Source organism: Lagopus leucura, unplaced genomic scaffold (assembly GCF_019238085.1).
Source record: "Lagopus leucura isolate 7727_CA_CO unplaced genomic scaffold, USGS_WTPT01 Super-Scaffold_774, whole genome shotgun sequence".
Lineage (NCBI taxonomy): Eukaryota > Metazoa > Chordata > Aves > Galliformes > Phasianidae > Lagopus > Lagopus leucura.
Genome location: NW_024962258.1, coordinates 7,065,461 through 7,092,980, shown reverse-complemented (window position 1 = coordinate 7,092,980; position 27,520 = coordinate 7,065,461). Strand labels below are relative to the sequence as shown.

At 37.5% G+C, this 27,520-nt stretch overlaps 1 protein-coding gene across 1 annotated transcript in view; it reads right to left on the bottom strand.

Moving 5' to 3' along the window:
- The window catches only part of CNTNAP4 (contactin associated protein family member 4), a 162,292-nt gene that overhangs the window by 63,027 nt on the left and 71,745 nt on the right, over positions 1-27,520 (bottom strand). The window contains exons 4-7 of the mRNA XM_042864889.1: positions 10,706-10,853; positions 2,407-2,610; positions 2,059-2,243; positions 34-171 (exon numbers count right to left, since the gene is read on the bottom strand). Coding sequence (XP_042720823.1) covers positions 34-171; positions 2,059-2,243; positions 2,407-2,610; positions 10,706-10,853 — 675 coding nt within the window. The remainder of the gene's footprint in view (positions 1-33; positions 172-2,058; positions 2,244-2,406; positions 2,611-10,705; positions 10,854-27,520) is intronic.

Here is a 27,520-nt window from a genome sequence, read left to right as displayed (position 1 = left end):
TCATTGGTATAATTATTTGTACAAATCTCTTACCACAAAGGAGATTTGAGATTTACGCCTTCTGGCCAGGTCAATGACATTCACTCCATTATAGTATATATTTTCAAAACACCCATGAAAGTTTCTCCGTGATCCTGATTTCTCAGACACTGGGATCCCTCCAAAGCTGAGCTTAGAATGATAAATCAATAGTACTATTAAGTTATGTTCTAAATTTTAAAAGTTGCCAATAATGTAAGAGACAAAGACATAGATTGGCCCATACTGAATCACTACCTCTTGACTATTTATTTGTATGACAAATAAAAATCATGTTAAAAGAACAGGGTAATAAAACTTTAATTAAAATAACAATGTATTGAATGCTATTAGGTGAAAAATTTATCTGTCTAAATAAGGCATTGAGGGATAAACTATTACAATATAACATATTTTTACAGAAAAGCACTGCCACAAGAGTGACCTGAGTTATATTCTGGCAATGTGTTCACTCTTGGTCACCATCAGAAATAAGATATAAGCTAAGGCATACTTTTTAACTAACATATTCCAGAGATACTGTTTTTGACATTCAAAAGGATGGTCTGCTTAAGCCAAATCTTTTTATTCTGTAGTATCATTTAATCTTTGAATTCAGTTTACATACAGGGAAAAATTATTTCAACCACAATATAAAAAAAATTGAGTTAACAAATTCAGAATTTTTTATAACCAAGAATTCAATTCTTAATATAGCAATTCATAGTCTCTTGGTGGTTTTCATACTTCTGTTCTTGTTTTTGCTTTCCTTTCTATCTTATGCTGACAACACTGGAAGAGAGGAAGAATGATTCTGTAATAAACGTTCATTTATATTGCTTGTCCTGAAAGTAATGACTTCTATATATTTCTGTTAAAACTACAACAGATACAAAGAGTACAATAATAATACTCAATAAATGCATCACTCATTGCCTCACTGTGCTAACATCCCCTGTTTGGTCTCCATAAGCACTCAGTAAGTGTCCATGAATGTCTTCATTTTTTCTCTTGTGGAGAAATTCAGTGCCATACCTTTCCTTCATCTGCACTTCCATGTCAGACAGTTTGATCAGACTGCTCCTCTGCTGCCATCTGTCACATGGCAACAAAATGTAGTTAAATATTGGTGGGAAGGGTCAGCCTCAACTGACACCATTCACTTCTGGTATTGAGTGCTAACATAATAAAATAGAAGGCATTACATTCAGAGCAGCCTTCATAGTAAAATAAATCTATTTGCCAATTAATGAAAACCAGCAAGTATTCCTAATTAGTTATTTCTTTAAGTATGATGATTCAAGTCTTATTATTTTGGCTTAGTTTCAGAAATTTTAATTTGAACTTATTTCTTCAATCTTGTGAGAGATGGATAATGAAAACATGGAACAGTATATCTTTCTCTTAGCTGGTTAAGATCTTGAATGGGTAGAATGAAATAATTTAGATATGCAGGTTCAAGTCAATCTTCTGTGTCATCCTCTCCAATGAACAGAAAAGTAAAAATGTAATTCAGTCAGTCTCCGTAGTAGAAAATGAAATATTGGTTTATTAACCATAAGCTGTAAATTTTCACTGCAAATTATGTCTATTTCTTTCCATGCATGTACCATATGTGAAAAATATTTTTTTGACCGTGCATTTCCCAGATCTAACAGGAATATAAGTTTTGCCTTAAACATTTCTGTCACTGTTTTACTCTGATTTTTCTTTTAAAATAATTTTATCCTATAGTAAAACAATTTGGACTGGGGCTAGTTAGCTAAGTTTACATATTGCTTAGTACTTACAGGAAAGAAAGCATTTGAATAAATTAATTCTGAGAGGAAAAATCAGTTTATTAAAAATGTGTGCTGCAACATTCAGAATTTAAGAATACTTCTCTGTTTTATTACTTCAGGAGACAGAAAATCCTTGAAATCTGAAGCACTAAACTTCCTTGATTTCTCCCCCTTTTGGATGTTTGTGTTGCTTTTTGTTCTTTGTTTAATTTGCCTAACAAAGTTAATAAATGTAATAAAGAAAAGATAATTTTCACACCTCATAGTCAAGGTCCAAATAACTGAATACTTCCTTAGCATGAAAATGATGAGTGTGTTTATCCACTGTAAAGTTTACTTGATTGTTAAAGCGCTCAATGAGAACAGAGTGCCAGTGTTGATCATCCAGAAGACTGCCCAGGGAAATATTAATTTGGGTACTAGAAGAATGAGTTTTATAGTCACCTCGAGAGAAGAAAAACAAGAAACTATTAATTTCACATAAAAATATTCAGAAATATGCTGCTAGTTTATCTTATATTTTTAAGTCTGCTTAACAAACAAAAATAAACCCTAGTCAAATAATATTTAATAACAATATTGGAATTTCTGAGACTGTAACTATTACCTAAGTTAATGAGTAGGGATAGCGTTCCTTTAACTAATTCCAGGATTATGTGATCTCCATTCTTTCCTTCTTTGTGGAGGAGAATTCCATCACTTTGTATTGCTTTAAACTTCAGAGAAATCACATCTTTCAATGCAGACATAGGCTCCTGTTTAAATGTGTAAATTAGGCAGCTTTTCCCATCAAAACCGATCACTTCGGACTCTAGAAGTAAAGAAATGAAAAAAAAAAAAGAAAAAAAAAAAAGTATAATGGCAAGTCTAAAAGAAACAAGCATTACTTCAATATAATATAAGGTCTGTTAATATTTCAAGATTAATTTGTGCTCAGGAAAGTGTATTATGTTTCTTTTGTTCCCATTCCTCCTTTGATGAAGAACTCACATGCTGAAAATTCTTCTTGACCTTTGAGACACAAAGTACTTTGTTTCTGCTTATATTGTATTTTTAGAGTGAAAATCTCCATTAATTTATCTGCAGTTTATTCCAAATAACCAAATAATAAATAATCATAAAATGAAAATCCAACTTCTATTATATTTCATTAATTTTTAGGGCCTTCATGGAAGGAATGGATTTGAGCAACTTTTGAGATTAATCTAAATAGCTACATAGTGTAGCAGCGGAGCTCTTGGATGATTATAAGGCATTCCCTGTAGAGATCAGGGGACAGGGACCTGTTTGGGTTCCTTTAGATACAAAGGCAGTACCTCGCCTCGCTGAGACAATAGGGAAGAAGGGTTTACGATCGCCCGCTACACTCTCTGCACTGGAGGCAATTATGGCTCCTGGGCCTTTGCTTCCATACGATATAGAGGGTCTCATGCAGGTGATACTTGAGCCAGCACAGTATATGTTATGGAAGGAAGAGTGGTTGGCACAGCTCAGGGCTGTAGTCGCAGCAGCGACACGTAACCCACAACACCCAGCAAATGGTAGGGAACTGGGAGAGGTAACTAATCTGACACGGTTGTTAGGGTATGGGGAAGGCATGATAGGTCCCCTGAGGGCCAGTTCAGACGCCTTCGCCCAGGAGAGCTGACGGCGGCCACAGAAGCAGCTCTGACAGCCTTCAGAAGGTTCTCCAGGACAGCTGAACCTTCTGCTCCCTGGGCAGAGGTAGCCCAGGGTCCATCTGAGTCATTCTCGGATTTTGCCAATCAATTGATTCGGGCAGTAGAAGGCTCAGATCTGCCAAAGATTGCCCATAATGCAGTAATCATGGATTGTCTTAAACAGAAATCACACAAAAATGTTAAGGATCTTATTCGAGCCGCTCCTGACGACCTCAGTACTCCGGGAGGTATCATTAGGCATGTACTGGAGAAACAGAGAACAACGCCCCTCACCAATGAGGGATTAGCAGCAGCGTTAGTAGCAGCGATGGCCATGAGGGAAGATCAGAGTAGGGGACCGTGTTTTAAGTGTGGACAGTTGGGTCACTTCACAGCCCAATGCCGAGCCCCTGGGAGACAGAAAGGGGAAGCAGGGCCAGGCCAGACTTGCCAAGCCTGCGGGAGATCAGGCCACACTGTACGCCAATGTTGGAAGTTTGTCATAGTGCTGCAGGGAAACGAGGATGGGAGGGTGCCTTAGGCCCAGGGCCCCTCCCCCGGAACACCAAATGGGCCAGACAATGCGGCTCTGCCTACCCAAGGTCGGGGTCCCGTACCTCAGTGAGCCCCTCGCCCACAGTGGCGTTAACCATGGGAATGGGAGAGCGCTCCTTGGGCAGGATCATGCTTACTTGTGCGGGGAGTGTACTTTCTTGCAGGTCCCCTGAGGAAGAGAACACCGTAAATATGCCCTCAGCTATGACTACTGACTACTAACATCTCGTCAGCACCTTCGGCATCCCACTTCACCCCCCCCCCCACGGCTTCAGCTTCGCATGAACAAGTAGAAGAAGGCGTTCAACTGTCTGCGCTTTTGTCTTGCAAAACGGCTAAAGTGCAGGAATGCAAGGTCGTTGAAACCCCTCCGCTGTATCCACAACCACTGTCTCTGTGTAATCTGCCCCCTGCGGGGGCAGGGGGAGAAGTGAGCTGGGATGGGACACTTACTGTCTCCTCTCAGGAGGTGGAATGCAGTAACACCCAGGGGGGTGGGAACTGCGGGCAAGGCTCGGGTACGGATTGGTCAAAAGTTAAGGAGGTGGTAGAAGAAAATACAGCAGAGAGAAAGGGAAGCGATGTAAGTTACAGGTGCTCGGATGATAGTGTACGGCCAGCACTGTCCACCCTGACTGCACCTGAAGGTGTAGGTGGCGTCCGGCCAGCACCCTCTGCTCAGGTTACACCCGATGGAGAAAGAAATAACGATAGTCTCCGGACTCACTCTCTGTCACAGTGTTCAGACCCATTGACTCGACCCACACATCCTTTTACAAGATTGAGTGCGCATGCAACCAATCAGAAGCCTCTACAACAGTCAGTGCATGATCAAAGGGAGATGGGCACAGTGGGAGCGGTGCGGAGCCCTCAGGTTCCAGCTGTGACTGAAAAGGATAGCAAAAGGAGAGAGGTGAATTTGCATTTGGGAGTTAAGAGAGATGCACTAACAGATTGTGGGAAGTTTAGATCTAGCCTGATAAAGGAAGGAAGAGCACTAGAGACCTTCCTGATAGTAGGGAATGATAACAGAGACCCAGAAAGGGTACCCCTTGATCCGAAAGGCATCACACACCTGATAGATTGTGCAGAGAAACGGGAATTAAAATCACTCCTCGCTTTAAATGCATTAGAAGTCCTGACAGCATTAGGCCTTCTCTTTCAGCATGTAACAAATCTGATGTGCATGGTGCTTAAGCCAGTGCAGTATGCACTGTGGGCATCAGAATGGGTTCCCTTCATGGACAGGTGGCCAGATTGAGGCCTGGAGAACAAGCAATTCCATACAGCTGGTTTGTGAGAGCAATGCTCTCAAGGCTTGAGACATCTGCCTTGATATTGAACAAATGTTTGTTATTTTTGAGGTACACTCGAACAGTATTGTAGGATGTGGCTTTAATTATTAAGTGTCGGCGGCATCACATCAGTTTTGGCAGGATAATTACACGGTGATTAAAGACCTATAACCTGCTCCAAGTGGGATGAATCTCACTTTGGCTTACCAAGGAAGGAACTTGGTAAGGAAGCTTTTGCAACATGACGACCTGCACCAATTGCTGAAACGTGTCAGAGACAATGGACAGAAAACCTTGATCACCGTTCACCATGACACAGAAGAGATACATCGTGTCCTAGAGAGAGTAAAGAAGGACGGAGAACACCACTGGTGGGAAGTGCTTCTGGGATGGTCCCCCACAGCGACAGGGATATTTAACTCTGTACTGCATCTGGTCGTAGTTGCGTTAGGTTTAGCATTATGCTAGGCTGTTAGTGTAGAACTATCAGGCGCTTTGCGATATAACAGAGCAGGGTTTCACTGAGCATGGGAGAGATTTTGTGACAGGCAAAGAAGGCGAGAACTCGGGATGTGTCAGGATAGGACCTCCCCCTGCTCAGTGGTGTGAAACCTGCATCTAATTTGTGTATCTTGCTTCATCAACTGTCTGCAATAACGTTTAAGCAATCAATGCTTGGAATACCATAGGCTTCTCGAAAGATTGTAACAGGGTTCACGTATGTATTGTAACGGATGTTTAACTATGTTTAACTCTATTCTGTATTCAGTTGTAGTTGTATTAGGTCTAACATTAATATGCTTTACGCTTATAGTGATACTATATAGGTATATTGGTATATTACATAGATAACTATAGTGTATGCTGAGACGAATGGCTCATATGACAAATGCTAAGACGAACGAATCAGCATCATCTAAGAATGCAGTATATAGCTTTATGTAGAACTCACGCTTAAGACATTAGGATTATTAGGTTAATAGGTTATAGGGTTATTAGGGTAGGATTATTTGGTGCATTGCGATGTAACGGGATAACACTTAACTGAGAGGACAATGGCATGTATAGGCATAATGCGGGGATTTCGGGGTGTACACGATTAGGGTCCTCTCAGGTTATAGTAGATTGGCCTGTGCTTAGGGAGGGGGAAATGTAGTTAACTGAATGGGCTGGGGCAGTCGCCAGGGGCCCCTCGGCCCCTGGGAAACCATGGCAACAAATGTCTTGAAGATAAGAGAGAAGAACAGGTGAGACCAAATAAGGAGGAAACAAGACATGCCACATGTCCATTGGTCAGAGATAATGGTAGTAGCCCTAAGGCGTGGGGAAAGTTTTAAGAAGGATGTGCTCCTTGCAATTAACACCATTTTGCCGCTCACCATATTGGTGTCATGAAAAGTGTGCGAAACTGACCAGTGCTGTCGGAACACTTTCACAAGGAGACTTCAGTCAGGGTCGCCGAAACAAAGGCAACAACATAGTAATTAAAAATATTATTATCATAAACCTAATAATAAAAATATTTTGAAATGAAGGCCTGTCTGTCATGAGTAGGACCTTGTACTCTTCATCAAATGTTACTTTACTAATGTCATAAAGAAATTATAATTTTGATTAAGCTGATTTTAGAGCTGGAATACATGTTTAAATTACTTTTTCTCAGTAACTGTCCAGGATGGGAGTAAAGTCATAGAAATATAGAATGGCTGATGTTGACAGATACTTCTTGAGGTCATCTCATGCAAATTCCCCACACATTTGTGCATGTTTATTCAGGGCCATTTCTAGTGAAGTTTTAAATTATATCAACAATACAGTCTCTACAACTGTCAACACTGGCAACCAATGGCAATCCAAACAACATCACAGTAATAAAACTTTTCTAATATCTGAGTGGAATTTCTTGTGTTTTGGTTCATGCCCATTTGCTTTATTGCTGACAATGGACAACACTAGATCGAACTTGGCTCTGTCTCATTAAATATTTATACAGATGGATAAGACACCTCCTTGATCTTTTCTATTTCCACTTCCAGATACCTTACTCCGTTGCAATATTCCATTGACAAATATCCAAAGTTCAAGCGTAAACCTCTAAAATCAGAAATTCTGCAATTCTATAATTCTATGATTCTATGTTAAACAGTAAACAGTATCAACCAAATACTGCAGGCCTCATCAGTTGAAAGCCATGGAGATCTTCAAGAGATTTAGCAAAGTCACATGCAAGCCCTGGGTTGCAGCAACATCTCACTACAAGTACAAACTGTGAGAAAAAAAGGATTGAACACAGCTCTGCCAAAAAGACCTTGGGGGTTCTGGTGAATGTCAAGCTGGACACGAGCCAGCAATGTGCCCAGAGTACAGCTTGGATAATGAAGCACTCAAACAGGATAACCAGAGAGGTGGTGAGTGCCCCAGCCCTGGAGACATTCAAAGACAGTCCGGATGGGACTCTGAGAAACATAGTCTACCTGTAGATGACCTTACTCCTTTAAGGGAAATTTCACTAGAAGATCTTTAAGTCCCCAGCAAGCAGTTTACCAAAATCAGCAGTAAGGAAAGACGGGAAGACACTCGGGATATCTTGATTCTGTATTACAATACACAAATTAATTAAAAACTCCTATGTTTAAGAGATGCATACAGAACAGCAATGAGGAGTATTTATTATTATTATATGAATATAGGCTTACTGACCTATTCTCTTACATTTATGCTTTCCATATTTGATGTTAATGTTCACATACTTTCACTTTACTTGAAGAAAAAAGAAGTGATTTTAGCCAAGTGATGTAAAAAAAATGATAAAAATCCATCAAAATCATTAATGATTGGACAATACACATAGAAAGAAGCTGATATCCTTATAAAAAGGTCATTAAGTATTTGCAGTTCATAATTGAAGAAGAAAAATGCCACTGCACTTGAAAGTTACATTTTGAAGCAAATGAAGATGTGAAGGACACTCATTAAAACACTAAGTTATTTTTCATCTGAATGGTTTTCTTTCAAATCAGTGGAAATCAACTATTTATTTACTTATTTTATTTAAGTGAGATCATTTTAAAATCATTTTTACTGCTTTTCTTTTAGCTGTATAACATGCACCAAATAAGACTGAAGGAAAGAACTATTACGTTTTCACTTTAATAGCGGACATAGTCCATATATTCAGTTGAATATATTCCATATGTTCAGCTCTAAATGAGGAGAGACTTTGTTACTTTTACAGTAGAACCCAGTGAGATCTCTCTGAAACATAGACTGAGAAACAAAAAAACAGGAAAGTCTGAATCAAAGTAGATATCTCTTTCTGTTTTTCCTTATTTTCTAGTCCCACATGGAATTATATTAAGGCATAATTAGAGTAGCATTAACAAAATGTGTCCTGAATGTGTCTTATAGGTGGAGAAAAATCTGGAGAGTAAGAATTCCTCTTTAATTTTATTAAGTACATTTTTAAGCTAAGTGATGATAACCTACAGGTGTATTTTCAATAGCAAACACTAAATCCAACTACTGTAAGCACATGATTTTTATTTATGCTTTAAATAAAGCAAGCTGACAAGCAGTCTGCAATTCATTTGAATTCAAGTAGTTAAAAAAGAAAAAAATCAAGACTACACCACATCATTAATAGAGAGAAAAATTTAATTGGCTTAAAGAAAGCTTCTGCATTTGTAACAATTTGAAATTCTTTAATTGCTTTTCTAGAGTGCATAATAGATGAAGTAAAAATGCTTTCTTAATTTAAACTAATCTTAGACGAAAAAGGAATTATAATTAATTTGCTTCCATGAGTTATCAATAGAATAATTTGCTTACCAGATAAATAAAATACAGAAAGAAAAACATTATCTTCTTCTAAAGTAGTTCCTATCTATCCTCAACACACACACACATACATGAATTATGTAAGTCCTTGTTGTATAACTCTCATAGTTTTTCCTGACATGGATGCTGTTTTGTTTTTTGCACAATAATTGTACATTTTCCATTGGTAGGATGCTATAGAGATATCACAGAAAAAGAGGCATAAGATGTAATATCAAAATGTAATAGAGAAAACTACAGGAGTGGAAAGTACTACAAAAATCTTGATTCCAGGAAGGTGGAAAATGTGAGTTTCAGTTTGGGAATATTTTGTGAGCAAGAGTTTCGGTATGGATGTAAATGTCTCTAAATACCTAAGGTAAGGTCTAGGAATAAATGAAGCTGATTGTACATTAGCAAAGTGCAATGACAGGAAAAAAATCTGTCATATCAGAGAAGAGATAAAGGGTCTCAGATGAGTTTTCAGCTGAAATGAAAGATTCCAGTCACCTACTCAGTCTCATTTTAGTAGTCTTGGTGCACAAAACTGTGGAGGGCAATTTGAATTTGGCAGAATTTCTCAGCTAAAACAGGATTATTGGATTGTCCTAGGAACAAGTAATATTTCCAGTCTCCAGAAAGACATCTCTGAGAAGTCTGATTTTTCTATCCTTCTCCAGGCATAAGACCTCTGCTGTCTTCTGAGCCTACACATCTAATTTCTGAAATGACCTAATCTCCTACTGTTTGAGAGTTTCAACATCCTCTGATCATATCTCTTTAGTCATTTTACAAAGCTGCATTAAAAGAGCTTTTCTGATATTAAATTGAAAGTGATAGATCTCATACTAATGAGCAGATGAAAGGAGAATTACATGGAGAATATTCAGAATAGACTAATGAAGAAGAGAATGACTTAAATGTGGAAGTTGACATCGAGAACAAAGAAAGGAAATAAAATAATCAGTTAAAATTTGCTTAAAACTGAAATATTTAACAAACATCTTGCTAAGATACGTTCTTTCTGAAAGTCTAGGAATGAAGAAGTGTAATGGGTAGACAGCAGGGAAAGTTATACTGTCCAGTAAATCAATGTAACTATAACAGCTATACCTTTACTTGTTAAATGTATAATTAGTTACTAATATTTTTAGTGAAATAAAAGCTATGCTAAATGTACCACTTGAACAAATAACATATTTGAAATATATTAAAAATATGCTATACTTCTTAGTACATCTCCTCTCCTATCAGGATCAGGGTTATATACATTCAAACCTAACTATTTTCCACATTCTTCCCTTTAGGGAGAAAGCATCATAACAAGATACAGTTTCTAAAAATATCATGTAAAGAGTTTGTAGCAAATTAGTAAGTACGTCCATGCCGTTAATTCCAACAGGGAAGAAGCTGGAAAATATGCATAAGTTGCTGTAAGGGAATGCAGGAAAAACAACAACGAACAACAACAACATATTCAATATTAAAACTAAGCTTAGAAATCTTTTAACTGTAATTCAGATAGTAAAAGACCACAATGGAAAATTGTTTAATTTAGCTGATTCAGCAAAACACTTACTGTATGTGCATCCGTACACTTCAATGCGCATGCCAATTCTTCCATTGGGATTCCAGTCCAAGGGCACAAAGCGGAGAAATCTTGCTTTAATGGAATGCTGAAGCTTATAATATACAACACTGTCTGCATTTGTGTTTCCAGAAATGGCCTACAAGAAAATGAAAAATTGAGTTATTTGAATTCATATTGAATACAAAAGCAGCATTATTGAACTGTACAGGAATAAAATGTTCAGAGAATTCACAGGAATAAAATCTGATTCCTTCTGATCAGCTGTCTATTTAGTATTGATATCACACCCATTAATTCGCATAAAAATTCTAAAGTTTATGAGAATGAAATACCATTTCCCAAAAGAAATACACCTTTCCAAATTGCATAAAAAGCCCTGGCATAATAGAGCAACTCTATGATTTGCTCTTACCTAAAGGTCATCACAATTTCATTAAAATCTAAAAGATGGAGTTTGCTGAATCCGAGATGTTCTGCTTATAATTGCAGGCTGTGATGTGCAAAGACTCTGGCTTAGACTTTGATTTCCATAATGAAGCAAAAGGACTGTAAAAAGGTTTTAACTTAGTACTCGTATTTATAATTCAATGTTTTCCCAAAGGGAGAGAACAAGAAGTCTTACTGTAGAAAATATTTTGGCTGTATTTAACAGATAAGATTGATTTTACCTTTTTTATACAAAGTAAAGAAGATTAATATTAAGGAAAGATAACAATACAAAAATATAAGAAATTGTAATCATGAACTTTAGTAATATCTTGAAGAATATATAATATCTTTGATTTTGCTGGTTACATTCAGGCATGCTTTTTTGTTGGTGGTGTTTATATTGTTAAGTTGGCTTGGTTGTTTGCTTGTTGTTGGTTTGTGCTTTTGTTTTTGTAGTAGGTTTTTGTTTTTGGATGTCAGGGTGTTTGTTGTTTGTTTGTTTTGCTTGATTTTCTCATTGCCTATCTGTTATATGATGAGCAGAAAGAATTTGTATTAAAATTTGTGGGGTTAAAGTATCTGATAAACAGAAACAATTATCTGAATTTTTTGATAAACAGGAATAAAAATGATCACATGCTTCAATGTATGTATACAATATTGTCCCTAGAGAAATTAGCAATAGAATTTGTGACTGCAGAAGTGTATAGAAACCAACAGGTCCATGTTCACTTTTTATGCAGTTTTCCAGAGTTCCAGTAGTGGAACTCTGTTTCATTTCATTCATTATGTACCTCCCTTATGTGAATCTGTCTATCTTTTTTGTACTTCTAAAATTCTTACAAATTTTTATCTCTAAGCGTTCAACAGAAAAAAAAAAAAAAAAAAAGAAAAAAATAGCTAGTGAACAGTCTCATTACAGCTAAACTATGAAACTAATGAGAAGTAATTGAGAGTCACTCAGAATATTTACATGACAGCTTCATGTTCTATTATTTTGCTTTCATGGCGAGCAAAGCTAGAAACGCTCTATAACAAACACCAGAGAAGGCCTACTGCTTCAAGGGTGAGTCCCATTCAGGCTTCTTAAACCTTTAAATCACTATCTGTAGTTTGTAATAAATGTAACTGCCAGTGTAACTGCCTGTTAAACTGTAGTCTGAACCAGAATGAAGAACTGAGAAACTCAAATATTCTGAGCAAATGAAGTGTCTGATTAAGATTCCAATTTTTTCCAAAATCATTTTCAGAAGTCAGCCACTTCATGAAAATTATGGAAGACTTGAAAACAAAATGCATTTTGACTGATTTTTACTGCACTGTATACTCGTGTTTTGTGTGTTTAAAAAATATGGTTTTACTTCAATAATAGTCTATAAGTAACTAAAACTACTCCTTAAAAAATTAAAAGCAGATAATTTATAAATCAATAATTTTATTATATCAAAGAAACTTTGAATGGTTTGGTTTGCAAAGGACCATAAAGAGTATGTAATTCCAACCTCCCTGCCACAGACCAGGAAGCCAACCGTTAGATCAGTTTGTCCAGAGCCCCATTCAACCTAGCCTTGGACACCTCCAAGGATGGGGCATCTATAACTTCTCTGAGCAGAAAGAGTCAGGAAGGCAAGAGAAATGCCAGTAGGCTACTGATAATTTCTCTCATACTGTTAGTTTAAAGCACCATCCAGAACTATCCAAAAGTCATTTTTCTCCATAATCCTTGAGCTATTTTTATTATATTAACTGTTTAGATCTCTACAACAAAATGGTTGTCTGCTCAAGTCAATATAACACGCAGTGCAATTAACAACAATGTCAATACAATATTCAGTTTAAAAGAAACATTTGATCATTAATGATCCTTTTATGTTCCTTTCAACTCAGGGTACTTTCATTAATCCCATTAAACTTTGTGAAGTTATTGTCAATGGTTATTTTCATCTTGATTCTGAAAGTTGAGAATAACTGAGGAGAGAATAACTGTTTCGTTAAAATAAAAATATGTGTACGAAAATGTCCTTTTTTCTGATTAGAAAGAAATGTACCAACCAATTGGCTTCCTTTACTTGATTCTTAGATTGGAATTATGGTTAGGAGGAAAGGACTGCTGTGGATGATACTTCCCTTCTGCTACACTCTTACGACTTCAAACATGAAGTATTGCATTCAGCTCTGTGCCCTCAACATGTGAGGAACATGTACCTGTTGGAGAGGGTTCAGAGGAGAGCCACAAGGATGACCAGAGGATGGGGGCGCTTCTCCTACAAAGACAGGCTGAAAGAATTAAATGTTTTCAGCTTGAAGAGCATAGTATTTTCCTCCCGTACTTAATGGGGACATATAAGAAAGCTGGAAAGGGAGCATGTTAGGGAATGTAGTGATAAGACTGAATATAATGGGATTTAAATTAATAAAACAAAAAATAGATTTATATAGCAAATAAATTCTTTATTATGAGAGTAGAAAGGTACTGGAGCAGATTGTCCAGGGAAGCTGTGGATGCCCAATCACTGGAAGTTTCCAAGGGTCTGGTGTCTAGCACTTTCACCCAAAAGGGAGAATTGGAACTAAGTGATTCTTCATGTCCCTTCCAGTTCAAGCCATTCTATGATTCTGTAATTCCATAAAATAATCAAAGATTCTTCAGATCATAATTAATGATTTAAGAAGACAATCACAGATTTGTTGGCTGTAAAATACTGTTAGTGGCATATTACTGAGGAATACTCTTCACAATTTACTTCATATTGCAGTAGGTCTTGTCTCTAAACCATTTGAACTTTATGTTGATATGTTGATAACACACTGATGTTCTACTTGTTGAGTTTTGCTCCACAGAGCCAAAGACATTTCATGTTTTCAACATATGACGTAGTGTGAAAAAAGCCCACAAAATTAAGGGGAGTTTGCTGGAAGAACAGCCTGTGACTGGGAACTGGCTGGACATCAGGAGGTGGGTGATAAGCTTTGTGCATCAATTCTTTTGTACACACATGAACACAAGCATATATATTTGTATATACACAATCACATATACACGAGGGCTTCTCTGAAAGTTGTGCTTCCTATTTTATTTTGTTGACCCATGAGCAGCATGTTGGTGATATGGCAGTAGAGGCTGAACCTTCCTGCCAATATTCCATTACATTTTGTTGCCTGCAGTAAACAGAGGGGCAGCAGAGGGACAATCAGTCAAAATGATGTCTGACATGGAAGTGCATATGAAGCAAAGGTGTGTCACTGAATTCCTCCATGCAGAAAAAAATGGCACCCATTGACATTCACTGACACTTGCTAAATATTTATGGAGACCAAACAGAGAATATCAGCACAGTGAGGCAGTAAGGGGTACATTTCACAGTGGTGGCAGCAACATGACAAGATGTTCTTGTAGGCCATATAGTTGCTGGCTTCTCTTCTCCATCTCTCTGATTAAGATTTGCAATAAACTGGTCGGATCAGCATTTGAACCATTGTTTCTTAATCTCACATCAGGTATACATATATCAAAGAACCTCCTCTCCCTCTGATAAATTCGAGGAAGACTGTTAAGCAAAACAGACCTGGCTGGCCTGAAAGGGTCAAACAGGGAACATGCGGCCCCTCCTGAAAGGGAAGGACTGTCATGTGAAACTGGCAAGCATAAGTTACAGCTTCTTCATTCCGTGACCAAGAGCAGAACATGTTCTGTGAAGAGAACGCCTTTTGATCATAATCCATAAAAGAGTTAATTAAGTAATGATGTATTGCTGTCAGCTGCATGAATGTTATCTGATTTAAGTATTGTATACTCCTGTAGCTAAAAGATATAAGAAGTCTGTAACAACAATAAAGATTGCTTTTGCGCCACCAGAGCCTTAAGCCCGTCTGTCCCAGGTGTCTTGAGCTGGTCTCCCTCAAGACACCATGAACAGCTGTAACATTATGAAATGAAGAGCATCTCAACCAGCTCATCAGTGTCGATCAACTGATGGTGGAAATCATGTTGAAAAATAATTGTAGCTGAGAAATTGCTCTATCAAATGGTATTGCTTCACTGTCTTTATATCTATTGAAGTGGAATATAAGTATATGTGTATGTATATATATAATAATAAAGTATAAATTTATACTTTATTATTACTGACATTTATTTTCCAGTATTCTCTTTACATGTCTGTAAGTAGTGATATTATACTTCATCGAAAATGTTAACCAACAAAACACATAATCTTCTAAAGAGGTATTTGCACATACATTGTAATTAACAAACAGAATAAATAAATAAGTAAATAAGTAAGTAAATAAATAAATAAATGAACCAGCCAAAAATCTACTGAAGACACTTATATAAATGTCAAAACACTGGGGGGAAGAAAAAAGTTGTCAGTATCAATAACTCTCAGGAAAATCCGAAGAAATCAAGACAGAAGCTCAGCACTCAGACAACAGTCAGGTTGAATTCCGATATAAAAAACTTCCTCCTTCTATACTCAAATCACTGCAGTTTTCACTAAGCATTTCTCTATTTAAACAGAAAGGTTTCTGTCACTGTGGCTTTTCCTAGAATGAATACTACATGAGTAAGTAAAAGCAAAAAGTGAAATTCGGGAAGTAATTTATTTAAATGAGAACGAGTCTGCAATAGAGAAGGTTAATATGTGCTTCATAGGACAAGGCACTGTCAGAAGATCAAGGGAGATGATCCTTCCTCTTTCCTAAGGACTGGTGAGCCTATGCTCATGTGCTGTGTCCATTACTCAAGTACTGAGCTCTCCAGTACAGAAGAAACTCGAATTTACTGGACAGAGTCCAGTGAAGGGCCAAGAAGATCACGGGGACTGGAACATCTCTCCTTTGAGGAGTTCCTTTGAGTTCCTTTGAGGAAAGGCTGAGGGAGCTGGGACTATTAATCTTTGAGAAAAGAAAACTGTGGGCATCTTATTAATGTATGTAAATACATTTAAGGGAGGATGCATGCAACCTGACTTTTTTGCATTTGTACACAGAGACAGGAGAAGTGGCAGGGTCACAAATTCAAACCCAGGATGGCTCCCTCTGAATATCGGGAAACTATTCTTTGCAGGAGATTGAATACTGACACAGGTTGCCCAGAGATATTGTGGATCCTTCCTCTCTGGAGATATTCAAATGCCATCTGGGCATGCGCTCCTCTGGGCTTCTGGGTCTAGGTGGTCCTGCTTGAGCTGGAGTGATGCAACTCCCAGAGTTCCCTTCCAAACTAAACTTAAATTATGGCTTTCTTCCTCTCTCTCTCTTTTTTTCTCCCTTTATTTTTTTTTTTTTTTTAGTTTATATTTCATTTTTACTTTTATTTTTCTAAATGTGTAGTTATTCATTTGTGATTTATCTCCCCAGGAAGTATTAAACCGTGAATCACAGGTGGTTTAGAGACCATATCTGGTGAGCATTCATTAAATGTTCTCCATGTTATTTCAGTTTACGTCATTGTCACGTCAGAAACTGGACATCAGTGTAAGCTATATCTCCACTAATTCTCTTTTAGTCCATTTCTTTTTGGCATTTTTTTTTTTCACAACAAGGGTATGTTTTAATCACTGGGTTATTATGTCGTGTTTGTTTCTGTTCATTTTTTTTTCTTTTCTCTGTTTGTATGGAAGTATGAGTGTATGTTGACACAGAAGGACAGCTCTAGAAAGGTAAGACTAAGAAGGAAGGAGACTATACTTAGTGGGTAATTTATCAAAGATTACAGCTGACATTTGTGGATGCACAAAGCATTTATGAAAGATAAATTCTTCCAGACTTTTCTTTTTTTTCCCAGAAACAAACTTTTAAATAGTTGGCTTTAACACTGTATATAAATTTTTATGTATGTATATAAATTTTTACATATATATATATATATATATATGTAACTATATATATATATATGCATATGTAAAGCCAATTATCTTTTTTACTAGTTTTTGAGTATATTATTGAACATTTGATGAGAGTATCTTTGCATGATATGAATATAAAGGTCTTGGCTACTGCTATCCAGCAAAGGTCTCACAGTATTAATTGTGTTCCTTTGAAAATTTGATCAGTAAAATCTTTTTGTTGTTCTTGTTTTTTCTCCTGCTGTCATTACTGTATATGCTTGGCAGATCTGAAATTAAAACTTCTTCATTGTTTTGATTTCATAGTATAGGGACTAGTATTTTCATTTTGATCGTTTTAATACAGACAACTAGAAATACCCACATTTTTTGTATTCTTTTAAGAACTGTGTTTCATTGATTCTTTTGTAACAATAAATTTTCCCTGAAATGGCTTGTCACAATTGGAGGGAGCCCTTGTATTAATACAGCTGGGTACATTACTGAGATTTGTTAATATTCTGTTAAATAATTTTCCTAAAATCTCTTCTTCCCTAATTTCTAAAAGGTAATGACCACATGTTAAAAAACAATCATGCTTTGTTTATTTATACCTATGCATATAAACCGCACACATACTCCTTAGGAAGAGAGAGGTGACTGAGTTTCACAATAACATTACTGGCACTCTAAACAGTCTTTATCCCTGAAGGCTTTCAGACATTATCTAATTCTTTATCTGAAATAAGTATACTTTTAAAGAATTTGACCAGACTCTATTTGCTATTTGTATTGTATTTTGCTATTTTAATAGTAACTGATGATTTCTGAAGGTAATAACCAAATAAGTGTTCAAAGTGATATTAAAATTTATTTTCTTTTTTTTCCTTTCATTTAGAAATCTATTTTAAACAATCTGTTTATTTGTGGTTTTTGTTTGTTTGCTTGCTTGTTTTTACCAGTGGTTTTTAATGTTTTATATATTAAGATACAACATGTATATATTTATAATGTTATGAAGTGCTCTTAAATAAAATAAACTATTTCTTTCAATTATTTTATTCAGCTTTCTTATATATTTTATTTTCAAAAGCATTAAAAAATGTTAGGACTGATTATTATTCTGTATTTTGTATTTTGTACATTTTAATTGTGTTTCTCACAGTATGAAATTTAGCTAGGGATCAGCTTCATTATTATAATTCAATAGCGTTGCACAGAGGCTACAAAAAGAAATCAAAAAAGAATACAACTCAGGTAACAAAGGGCTGAAATGGCTGTAATGCAATAAAATTGTTTCTACCAAAACACCACAACAGTATGTAAGAATCCTGATTGCTCAAAGGATATATTTTTATATATTTTATATATATAAAATATAAATATCTATCTATCTATATATTATATATATATTTGTATATATTAAGCAATTTTTATTTTGCTCAAAGTATATATATATATAATATTAAATACAAAAAATAGAGAATACAAAAAAAGTCTTAACTTTCTTTTGCATACAATTTTATACTTTTCTCTAAAAGAAAATTAGATGGTCAGAAAGAAAATAAGAAAACCTCATTACGCAATGAAGAAATGACAGAGCAAATGCTGTTTAGCTTATGTACTGAGGGCTAAATGCAATAAAATAAGGGCTCATGTTAAATTTAGTTTTCTGGCTTTTCATATATGAAGATTCACTACCCTTAAGTTTAGAGAAATACCTGTGTATGAATTCTTCTGTAACTCGTAATTATGGATTCACAATATTGTGTAATGTAGGCTCCTCTGGAAGTAATACTTCCAATTTATTTCTGTGGAAAATGCAACATATACAAAACACAGAATAACACTATTTGACAAAGAAAATTCTCAGCTACGAAACACTCTTTTTCAACATGGCCACCACCATCATATATGCATTTTCACCAGCAATGAACAAAGTGCAAGCTGCACTCAAGAAAATCTGAACCAGCTGAGGGTGACCTACTCTTTCACAGCTGCTATGATGGCATAGTCGCTAGAAAGATGTTGCCATCTTTCATCAGCCTGAACGGACGGAATTCAGAATGTGCCAAATCTGAATTGTATGTGGGTGTGGTAGGACAGTTCAGCCAAGATCGACAGCAATACTCCATGGTCTAAACACTGATATGAGGCCTGGCATTATCTCTTTGAAAGGTTGTCATCTTCTCTGTCCTGATTCTGGAAATTTGAATCTTCTATTTATTAAGTACCTCAATGTAGAGGTCAGATAAAGGTTTCTGGGTTTCAGGAATACTAGAAGGATCACTCCAATTTCCAATTGTACGCCTGTGTCGATCACATTACCCTCTGAGGGTTGAATCTTGAACTTTCTCTTCAAAGGGAATTGAATATGTCGCCACTCCACTGACTGATGTTTTTACTTCAGTTTATAGTTGTGACACCATGTCCCATCATCTGCAATGATGTGATCCAGAAAACTGTCACCATCATCCTCATATTTTTTAATTAATTCTGGAAAAATGTACTTATGGTGTTCTTTCTGTTTCTATGTGAGAATTTGCAGGAACTATTTGGTGCAAACCTTGTGATATTCCAAAATTACCACCATCATTTTCAATGCACAGAGTTAATATTCAGCTTCAGCCACAGTTCCCTGGTCATAATCCACTGGTTTGTATGAATGAGCTGATCGAGACATTCTTCATTTCTTGCCATGCATGACAGTCTGAAATGTGGCTTGTCCTTCATATCCATCACAAGTGCTGAAATGTATCACCCACTACCTCAGTTCTAAACATTCACTTTTTGGTTTCTATGAACATTTAGCAAGAACTGATGAATGTCAATGTGTGCAAATTATTCCTCATCTATTAATTCAGTGACTCATCTTTGCTTCATACACTCTTTCAAGTCATACGACATTTTATCATAGTGACCCTCTGCTTTAGATGCCACATTGAAACAAAATTGAAAGAAATATAGGCAAGAACTTTCATTCTCCACCACCATTTACCTCTGATGCTATGTTGTGGGCAAACATAATAAAATAGAAGGGATTACTTTTGGAACAGCCTTCATTCTGTATTGTTACAGCAGAAATGTTCAGCAAATACTTAGGCTGAACGCAGAAGTAGACATGGGTGACTAGGGAAAATTAAATACAAGGTGTAAACTTTTCTCTCTTAACATTAAGAGTAAAAAGAAGAGCTTCATTTATCATGAAATGTCAGCAGTTGTAGCTGCACTGAAATCATAAGAACAGAGTAATCCCCTGAGATGATGTTCTTTAACTTTTCCTTACTTAGCTAATCATAGAATCATAGAATCACCAAGCTTGAAAAAACCTCTGAGATCATCCAATCCAACTGTCTATCACCAATATTTCCCACTAAATCATCTCCCTCAGTATAACATCTAAATATTTCTTGAACACCTCCACAGACCACTCCATGGGCAGCCTGTTCCAGTGCCTGACAACTCTTTCAGAGAAAAATTATTTCCTAGTGTCCAACCTGAATCACTCCTGGCACAACTTGTGGTTATTCCTCTAGTCCTACTGCTAGTTACATGAGAGAAGAGGCTGACCCCCATCTCACCACAACCTCCCTTCAGGTAGTTGTGAAGAGCAATAAAATCACCACTAAACTCCCTCTTCTCTAGGCTGAACAATTCCAACTCCCTCAGTTGCTCTTCATAAGGACTGTGCTCCAGACTGCTCACCAGCTTCACTGCCATTTTCTGAACATGCTCCAGGTCCTCAAAGTGTTTCTTGTAGTGATGGACGCAAAACTGAACACAGTGCTTGAGGTACAACCTCACCAGGGCTCAGTAGAAAGGGATTATCACTTCCCTGCTCCTGCTGGCAACACTATTTCTGATACAGGTCAGGATGACATCGGCTTTCTTGACCACTTCAGCACACTGCTTGCTCACATTCAGCCAAGCGTTGATCAGTACCCCCAGGTCTGTTTCCTCTACACATTCTTCCACATTCTCTCTCCCAAGCCTGAAGTACTACCAGGGATTGTTGTGGCCAAAGTGCAGAATGCGGCACTTGGTCTTGTTGAACTTCATCCTTTTTGCCTCAGCCCAGCTATCCAGCCTATGCAGATCAATCTGTAGGGCCTTCCTACCTCCAGGCAGATTGAAACCTCTTGCCAGGTTGGTGTTTGCAAACTTACTGAAGGTACACTCGGTGGCCTCATTCAGGTCATCAATGAAGACATTGAACAAGATAGGCCCCAGTACAGACCTATGGGGAAAACCACTTGTGAGAAGTTGCCAGCTGGATTTAACTCCATTCGCTACCATTTTCTGGGCCTGGCCATCCAACCAGTTCTTAACCATTCAAAGAGTGTATTGGTCCAAACCATGGGCTGTTAGCTTCTTCAGGAGAATGCTGGTGGAGACAATATTGAAGCTTTTGCTGAAATATACATAGACTACATCAACAGCCTTCCCATCATCCAACTGAAGGATCACTCAATCGAAGAAGGAGATTAGGATGGTCAGGCAGGATATGCCTTTCATGAACCTGGCTAGGTCTGAGTCCCTGGTTGTCCCACTCAGACCATGTGACTTCCCTCAAGGTGATCTGCTCCGTAACCTCTCTTAGTACTGAGGTCAGGCTGACAGACCTGTAGTTCCCTGAATTCTCTTCATGACTCTTGTAGATGGGAGTCACATTGGCAAGCCTCCCATCTCCTGGGACCTCTGTGGTTGGCCAGGAATGCTGATAGATGATGGAAAGCAGCTTGGCTATCAACTCTGCCAGCTCCCTCAGAACTCACAGGTGGATCCCGTTCTGCCCCATGAACTCATGGCTGTCCAGGTGGAGTAGTAGGTATGTAGCAGAAATTCTAAGTCATGGCCAGAAGCAGTAATTGAGCAATTGGTGGGAAGGAAGGGCCAACCCAGGAGAGCTCAAGTGCATGCAGTGCATTTGAGTGACTGGAAGGGGTGGATGCTGGCTTCTTAGACCTCATTCAAGTGTTGGCAGTGGAGGCAAAGGCATATTGTGCTGGAGACCCTACTTACCTGCTGCCTTCCAAAGGTAAGAAACTCTTTTCCTTCATTTCTGCAGCTGCTTCATTTGAGCTCATTCTCATTTGCTGTAGCTAAGGACTTTGCCACCCTGCAATTGTCATGGTAATTTCCATCCTGTTATAGCAATACAAGGTCTCTAACTACTTTCGCCTGAATCATGGGAGGTTTATTCTGCTCCCCATACAAGACAAGGTCAGGGGAATTCCTGAGAGTAACTGGTGTGACTTTTAAAGACAGATGTGAAGAAGGCATTGAGAACCTCATCTTTTTCCTTATCCTCTGTGATAGTGTTCTCCGCAACAGTGTCTCCAGTAAAGGACGGAGATAGTCCTTAGCCCTTTCTTACTGCTAACATATTTGTGAAAAAGTTTTTTTGTTCTCTTTGATCCCAACAGCCAAGTTAGGTTCAAGCTGGACTTTTGTCTTTCTAATTTTCTACATGCATATCCTTACAAATTCTTTGTACTTTCCTTGAGTTATCCCTCCCTTCTTCCGCAGGAGGTAGATTCTCTTTTTCTCCCAGAGCCTCAAGAAAACTTCCTATTCATCCATGCCAATCTTCTTTGCTTATCTTCTGGCACAGGGTTAGACTACTCTTGCATCTTTAAGACTTCCTTCCTGGAAGAGACCAGCAGTCCTGCACCCCTTTACGCTTCAGGACTGAATCTCAAGGGATTCCCTCTATCAGTATCCTGAAGAGTCAGAAGTCCACACTCCAGAAATCCAAGGAAGCAGTTCTGCTGTCTCCCATCCTGACATCACCAAGAATTGAGAACTTCACCATTTCTTGGTTGCTCTGTCCAAGACAGCGCCCAGTCATCACACCTCCCACCAGTTCTTCTCTGCTTGTGAACAGCAGGTCCAGTGGGGCCCCTCTCCTGGTAGGCTTTCTTAACAGCTGCACCAGAAAGTTATTTTCCATACACTCTAGAATCCTCCTACACTGTTTCTTCTGTGCTGTGTTGTATTCCCTACGTATATCAGGGAAGTTGAAGTCCATCATGAGAACTAGGTTTGGCAATTGCTCAACTTCTGACAGTTGTTCATAGAACACCTCATCTGTCTCTTCTTCCTGGTTAGGCTGTCTATAACAGATTCTCACCAGGATCCTTCTTGTTGGTCCTCTCTTGATCCTTACTCATAGACATTTAACCTTATCATTTCCAGCCCCAAGCTCAACAACAACAAAGCATTCTCTATGTTAGAGAGTCACCCCCCTTTGTTCCCTACTTATGAGCTTATAGCCATCCATTGCAGCACTTCACTCATGGGAACAATCCCACCAAATTTCTGTAATGGCAATTAAGTCATAATTTGCCTGGCACACAATAGCTTCCAGCTTCTGTTATTTATTTTCCATGCTGTGTGCATTGGTGCTGAGGCACTTCACCTGCGCCCCTTGCTTCACTCCCAATCCATCATCATTCCTCTAGGCTAATCTTTAGGGGCTCCTTCCTCTTTTATGTATAGTTTAAAACCCTCTAAATGAGCCCTGCCAGCTCCTGAGCTGGAATCCATTTCCTTCTTTGAGACAGGTGAGATCAACTCGCAGCCATACTCAGGCCGAGTACTGAGTAAACTCTTCCACAATTAAAAAAAAAAAAAAAAAAAAAAAAAAAAAAAATCTTGCATTTACACCAGTTTTTTCAGCCATATATTTATGAAATGGGTTTTCCAGCTCCTTTCAGTAATCTTCCCTGCCACTAAAGGGATAAAGGAAAACATCTGTATCCTCACTCCATCCGCAAACCGCCTCAGCCCCTGGAAGTCCTTTTTGATAATCCTCAGCTTCTCTCAGAAACTTCATTGCTTCTAGCCTGAACTATCCATAAAGGATAATAATCAGAGGGATGAATCAGACTGGGAAGTCTCCTAGAAATATCTCTTATTCAGGCCCCAGGGAGGCGGCATACTTCCCTGATGACAGGGCTAGATCAACATACAGGGATCTCCGTTCCACTCAGAAGGGAGTCAGCTACAACAATCACCTTTCTGTCCTTCTTGGTGGAAGCAGTCTTGAGGCGTGGAGTCAACTGCCTCACCTTAAACAATTTCAAGGGTGGACCACCCATCACATCCTCACTTACCTCTCCCTCAAGTTCCAGATCCTCAAACATATTATGTAGGGGCACCTGAGGAACCGAGGTAGGTTGAGATGGGGGTTGCCTGTAACACCAAGCTGGGCCCTGTTTCCACTCCTCTTTTCTTTAAATTGCCTCCTCCTGTTTAATGATGACAGTGGAGAGGGTCCATCACCATTTGGCACTTAGTGTCTTAGTGTTCAACAGAGAATTACTCTGCAAATCTATCTCCTGCTCGCACTCTATGATACTATTTAATCTCTTTGCCTCCTCCTTGAGCTTCACCACCATACTGAGCAGATCATCCACCTCTTCACACCTCACACAAGTGAAATCTCTGCTGCCCTTCACCGACAGGTGCTTTCTACAGCCAGGTACTTGAACTGCCACATTTCTAGGAGGGCATGTGTATGGGAACTGCTGAGTCACAGCCTGAACCTCTGATTGATCACCTGAGGCAAGCCATGAGTCAGTCAGAGAAGCACAGGTGAAGGCAATTCACCTGTGCTGCTGAAAGGGGTGGAGCCTGGCTCCACCCCTCCTAGACCTATTTAAGAGCTGGCTACCACTGGGGAAGGATCTCTTTTGGAGATCGCCTCTTCTGGTGTCTTGTAGGTGAGCCCAGCATAAGGGTAAGCTTTCCACTTATTCTCTTTTGTTATCGTTGTCCACTTTGCCTAACTCTCTTGATTATATTGTGATTGTAACATCTTGATATCTATTGATTATACAGCATGCCATGTGAGTTGCCACACCAAACTTTCAGCTGACCATTTTTAATCTATAGCCACCTATAGCTATAAAAGTAGATATAGCATCTACATTTAAATAGTCTGTAATAGACTATTTAAGATGCCTAAACAAACTCTTACAGAAACTAATGGGATAATTGTTATCAATTATTTTCTCTGCTGTTTTGAAGGCAGCAAAATGATATTAATTTGGGATGAAAAATATTCCTAACCTAACACAGAAAGTACTTGGTATCCACAAAAAAAAAAAAAAAAAAAAAAAAAAAAAAAAGGAAAATCACAGAAACAAAAACTTTGTCCTGCAGTGTATTGCTCTAGCATTCTAAACTGCATTGATTGCATGATAATTTCAGCTGTCCATATGGACTCACTAGCCAAAATGAAGTAGGCTTCTACTTTTCTAGCTTATGGAAGAGAATGAACAGGCATGCATTTTGCACTACTTTATACTTTCTGAACATCCTGAATTAGAAACTAGGATCTTTCAAGATTGAAAACACAACTATTTTATTCCTGGATGAATAAAAATATAAAAACAGATAGGCAACAATTTAAGTACAATATAAGTATTTTATGATATAAAGAGACTGTGATAACTTAATTCTGGTTACTTATAAATAAAGATTATTGCATAATCATTTTGTAAATTAGTAGAATGGTTTGGATTGGAAAGGATGTTCAAGACCATCTCCTTCAGACTCCCCGGCTGTGGACATGGTGCCAACCACAAGACCAGGCTGCCTAGGACCTTATCTGTCCTGGCCTTGAACACCATCAGGGATGTGGTAACCACAAATTCTCTGGGCAGCTTGTTCCAGTGTCTCATCATTCTTTGAAGAATTTCTCCCTACTCTAGATCTCCCCTTCTTAAGTTTAAAGACCTTCTCTTTTGTCCTATTACTATTAGACTTTGTAAAAGGTTAATCTTCCTTCTGTTTATAAGTAACTTTAAAGTTCTGGAATGCTACACTGAAGTCTCTTTGGAGCAAACTCTTTTCCAGGCTTTGTCCAATGCCTACTGCCCTCAACCTTCCCTTGCAACAAAGGTGGTCCAGCCTTCTGATCATCTTCGTGACCCTCCTGTGGACTCAGTAAAAGAGATCTACATCTTTCTTGTAATAGAGCCTCAGATCTGCACATAGTACAGCAGATGGTACCTCGCAAGGACAGAGCAGAAGGGAACAATCACCTTGCTCACTCTGTTGGCAAGGGAGAACATGTAATCATACATTATAATTATACAATTCTGTAGTTTACTTCCTGATATGATTTATTTTTATTTGATCAAATGAAATTAGTGGTTTTTTTGTTTGCTTTTTCTATTATTGTTTTTTGTTTTTTGTTGTTGCTGTTCTTTTTGTTGTTGTTTTTCACTGCTTTTTAATTTTTACTCATCTGGAACATTTCTCAAAGCTTCATATATTTTATTTTTGACTAAAAAGTTTTATGTGTATGTTGCTGTACTTTAAAATCAAGAATGAAAAAGAAGCCCTAGCTTGCAACATGCATTCTTGGTTGCTCTTGACTTATTAAGCAAGGTGCTTAGAAGGATCTCAACTGTAAATACAAAAGACAGAGACAACATTGAAAAAAGTCGTGTTTTATTCACAAGAGATCTTAGCTTTTCATGAGGCAATAAAAGAAAAATAAACTTTTGTTTTCAAAATCTGAGATGAGCGATCAAAGTAACACTAAGAATTTGAGATGTTAGCATTAATAAGAAGTCCTCTACAAGTACTGAAGATGGTAACAGCAAGAGATGTGATGCTCGTTAGAATTCGGATAAAAGTTTATAGCAGCAGCAATGAGATGTAGAAATGTGAATTATATGAAGTAAAAAAATATCTTTGAAAGAAAGCAGTCTACTGTTGTGGAACAAAATTTGTTAAACTTAGTTTTCCAGAATTTTTTTTTTTTTGTCAGTATAGACTCAAAGAATTTTACTCATTTAATCTAGAAAATGATGATAATAATAGTAATAATAATAATGAAAACAAGATTAAAATGGAGTCCCTTATTTTTTAATAGTCATAATCTGAATCTTTCTGATATAACTTAATGGATACCTTATGTAATGTGCTTATAATTAATAAAACTAATTCAAGGATCTTATTTGAAGTGTAATCTCTGAAGGATTTTGTTGTGAATTAAAAAGAATTAGAATTTAAATCCTTAATCCTCAGGTTATTTAAGTAAAAATGCAAAGGGATCTGTTTTCTACTCTTTAGTTTTCCAAGTTTGGGAAAAAAATTGATGGGCAGAAAAGAACTTAATCCAGACTTTACTGAATAATAGGATGTTTCATACCATCGGTTTTTAATAATATTTCTATTTAGACTTAATGTTATTATCTTAATACTTGGATACTTGTCAGACTTCAACTGTGACAATAAAAGACAGAAGAAAAGCCTGAGCACAAATATTCCCTTACAGTAATAAGAAAATTAAACTTATTTAAAAAGAAGAAGAAAAAAAAAAAAATGAATCCACAGCATAAGAGGTCTAACTAGCTATCTTTAATACCTAATAAATTTACAGGCACAATACTGTACTAGCAGGCATCATCACATTCTTCAGAAATATAGACATGCCAAAACTAGGATATCTATATTTTGGATCACTCCGATATATTTTCTTTTGTTCTTTCCCATGCTGGGTTTAGAAACTTTTATTTATTTGTGT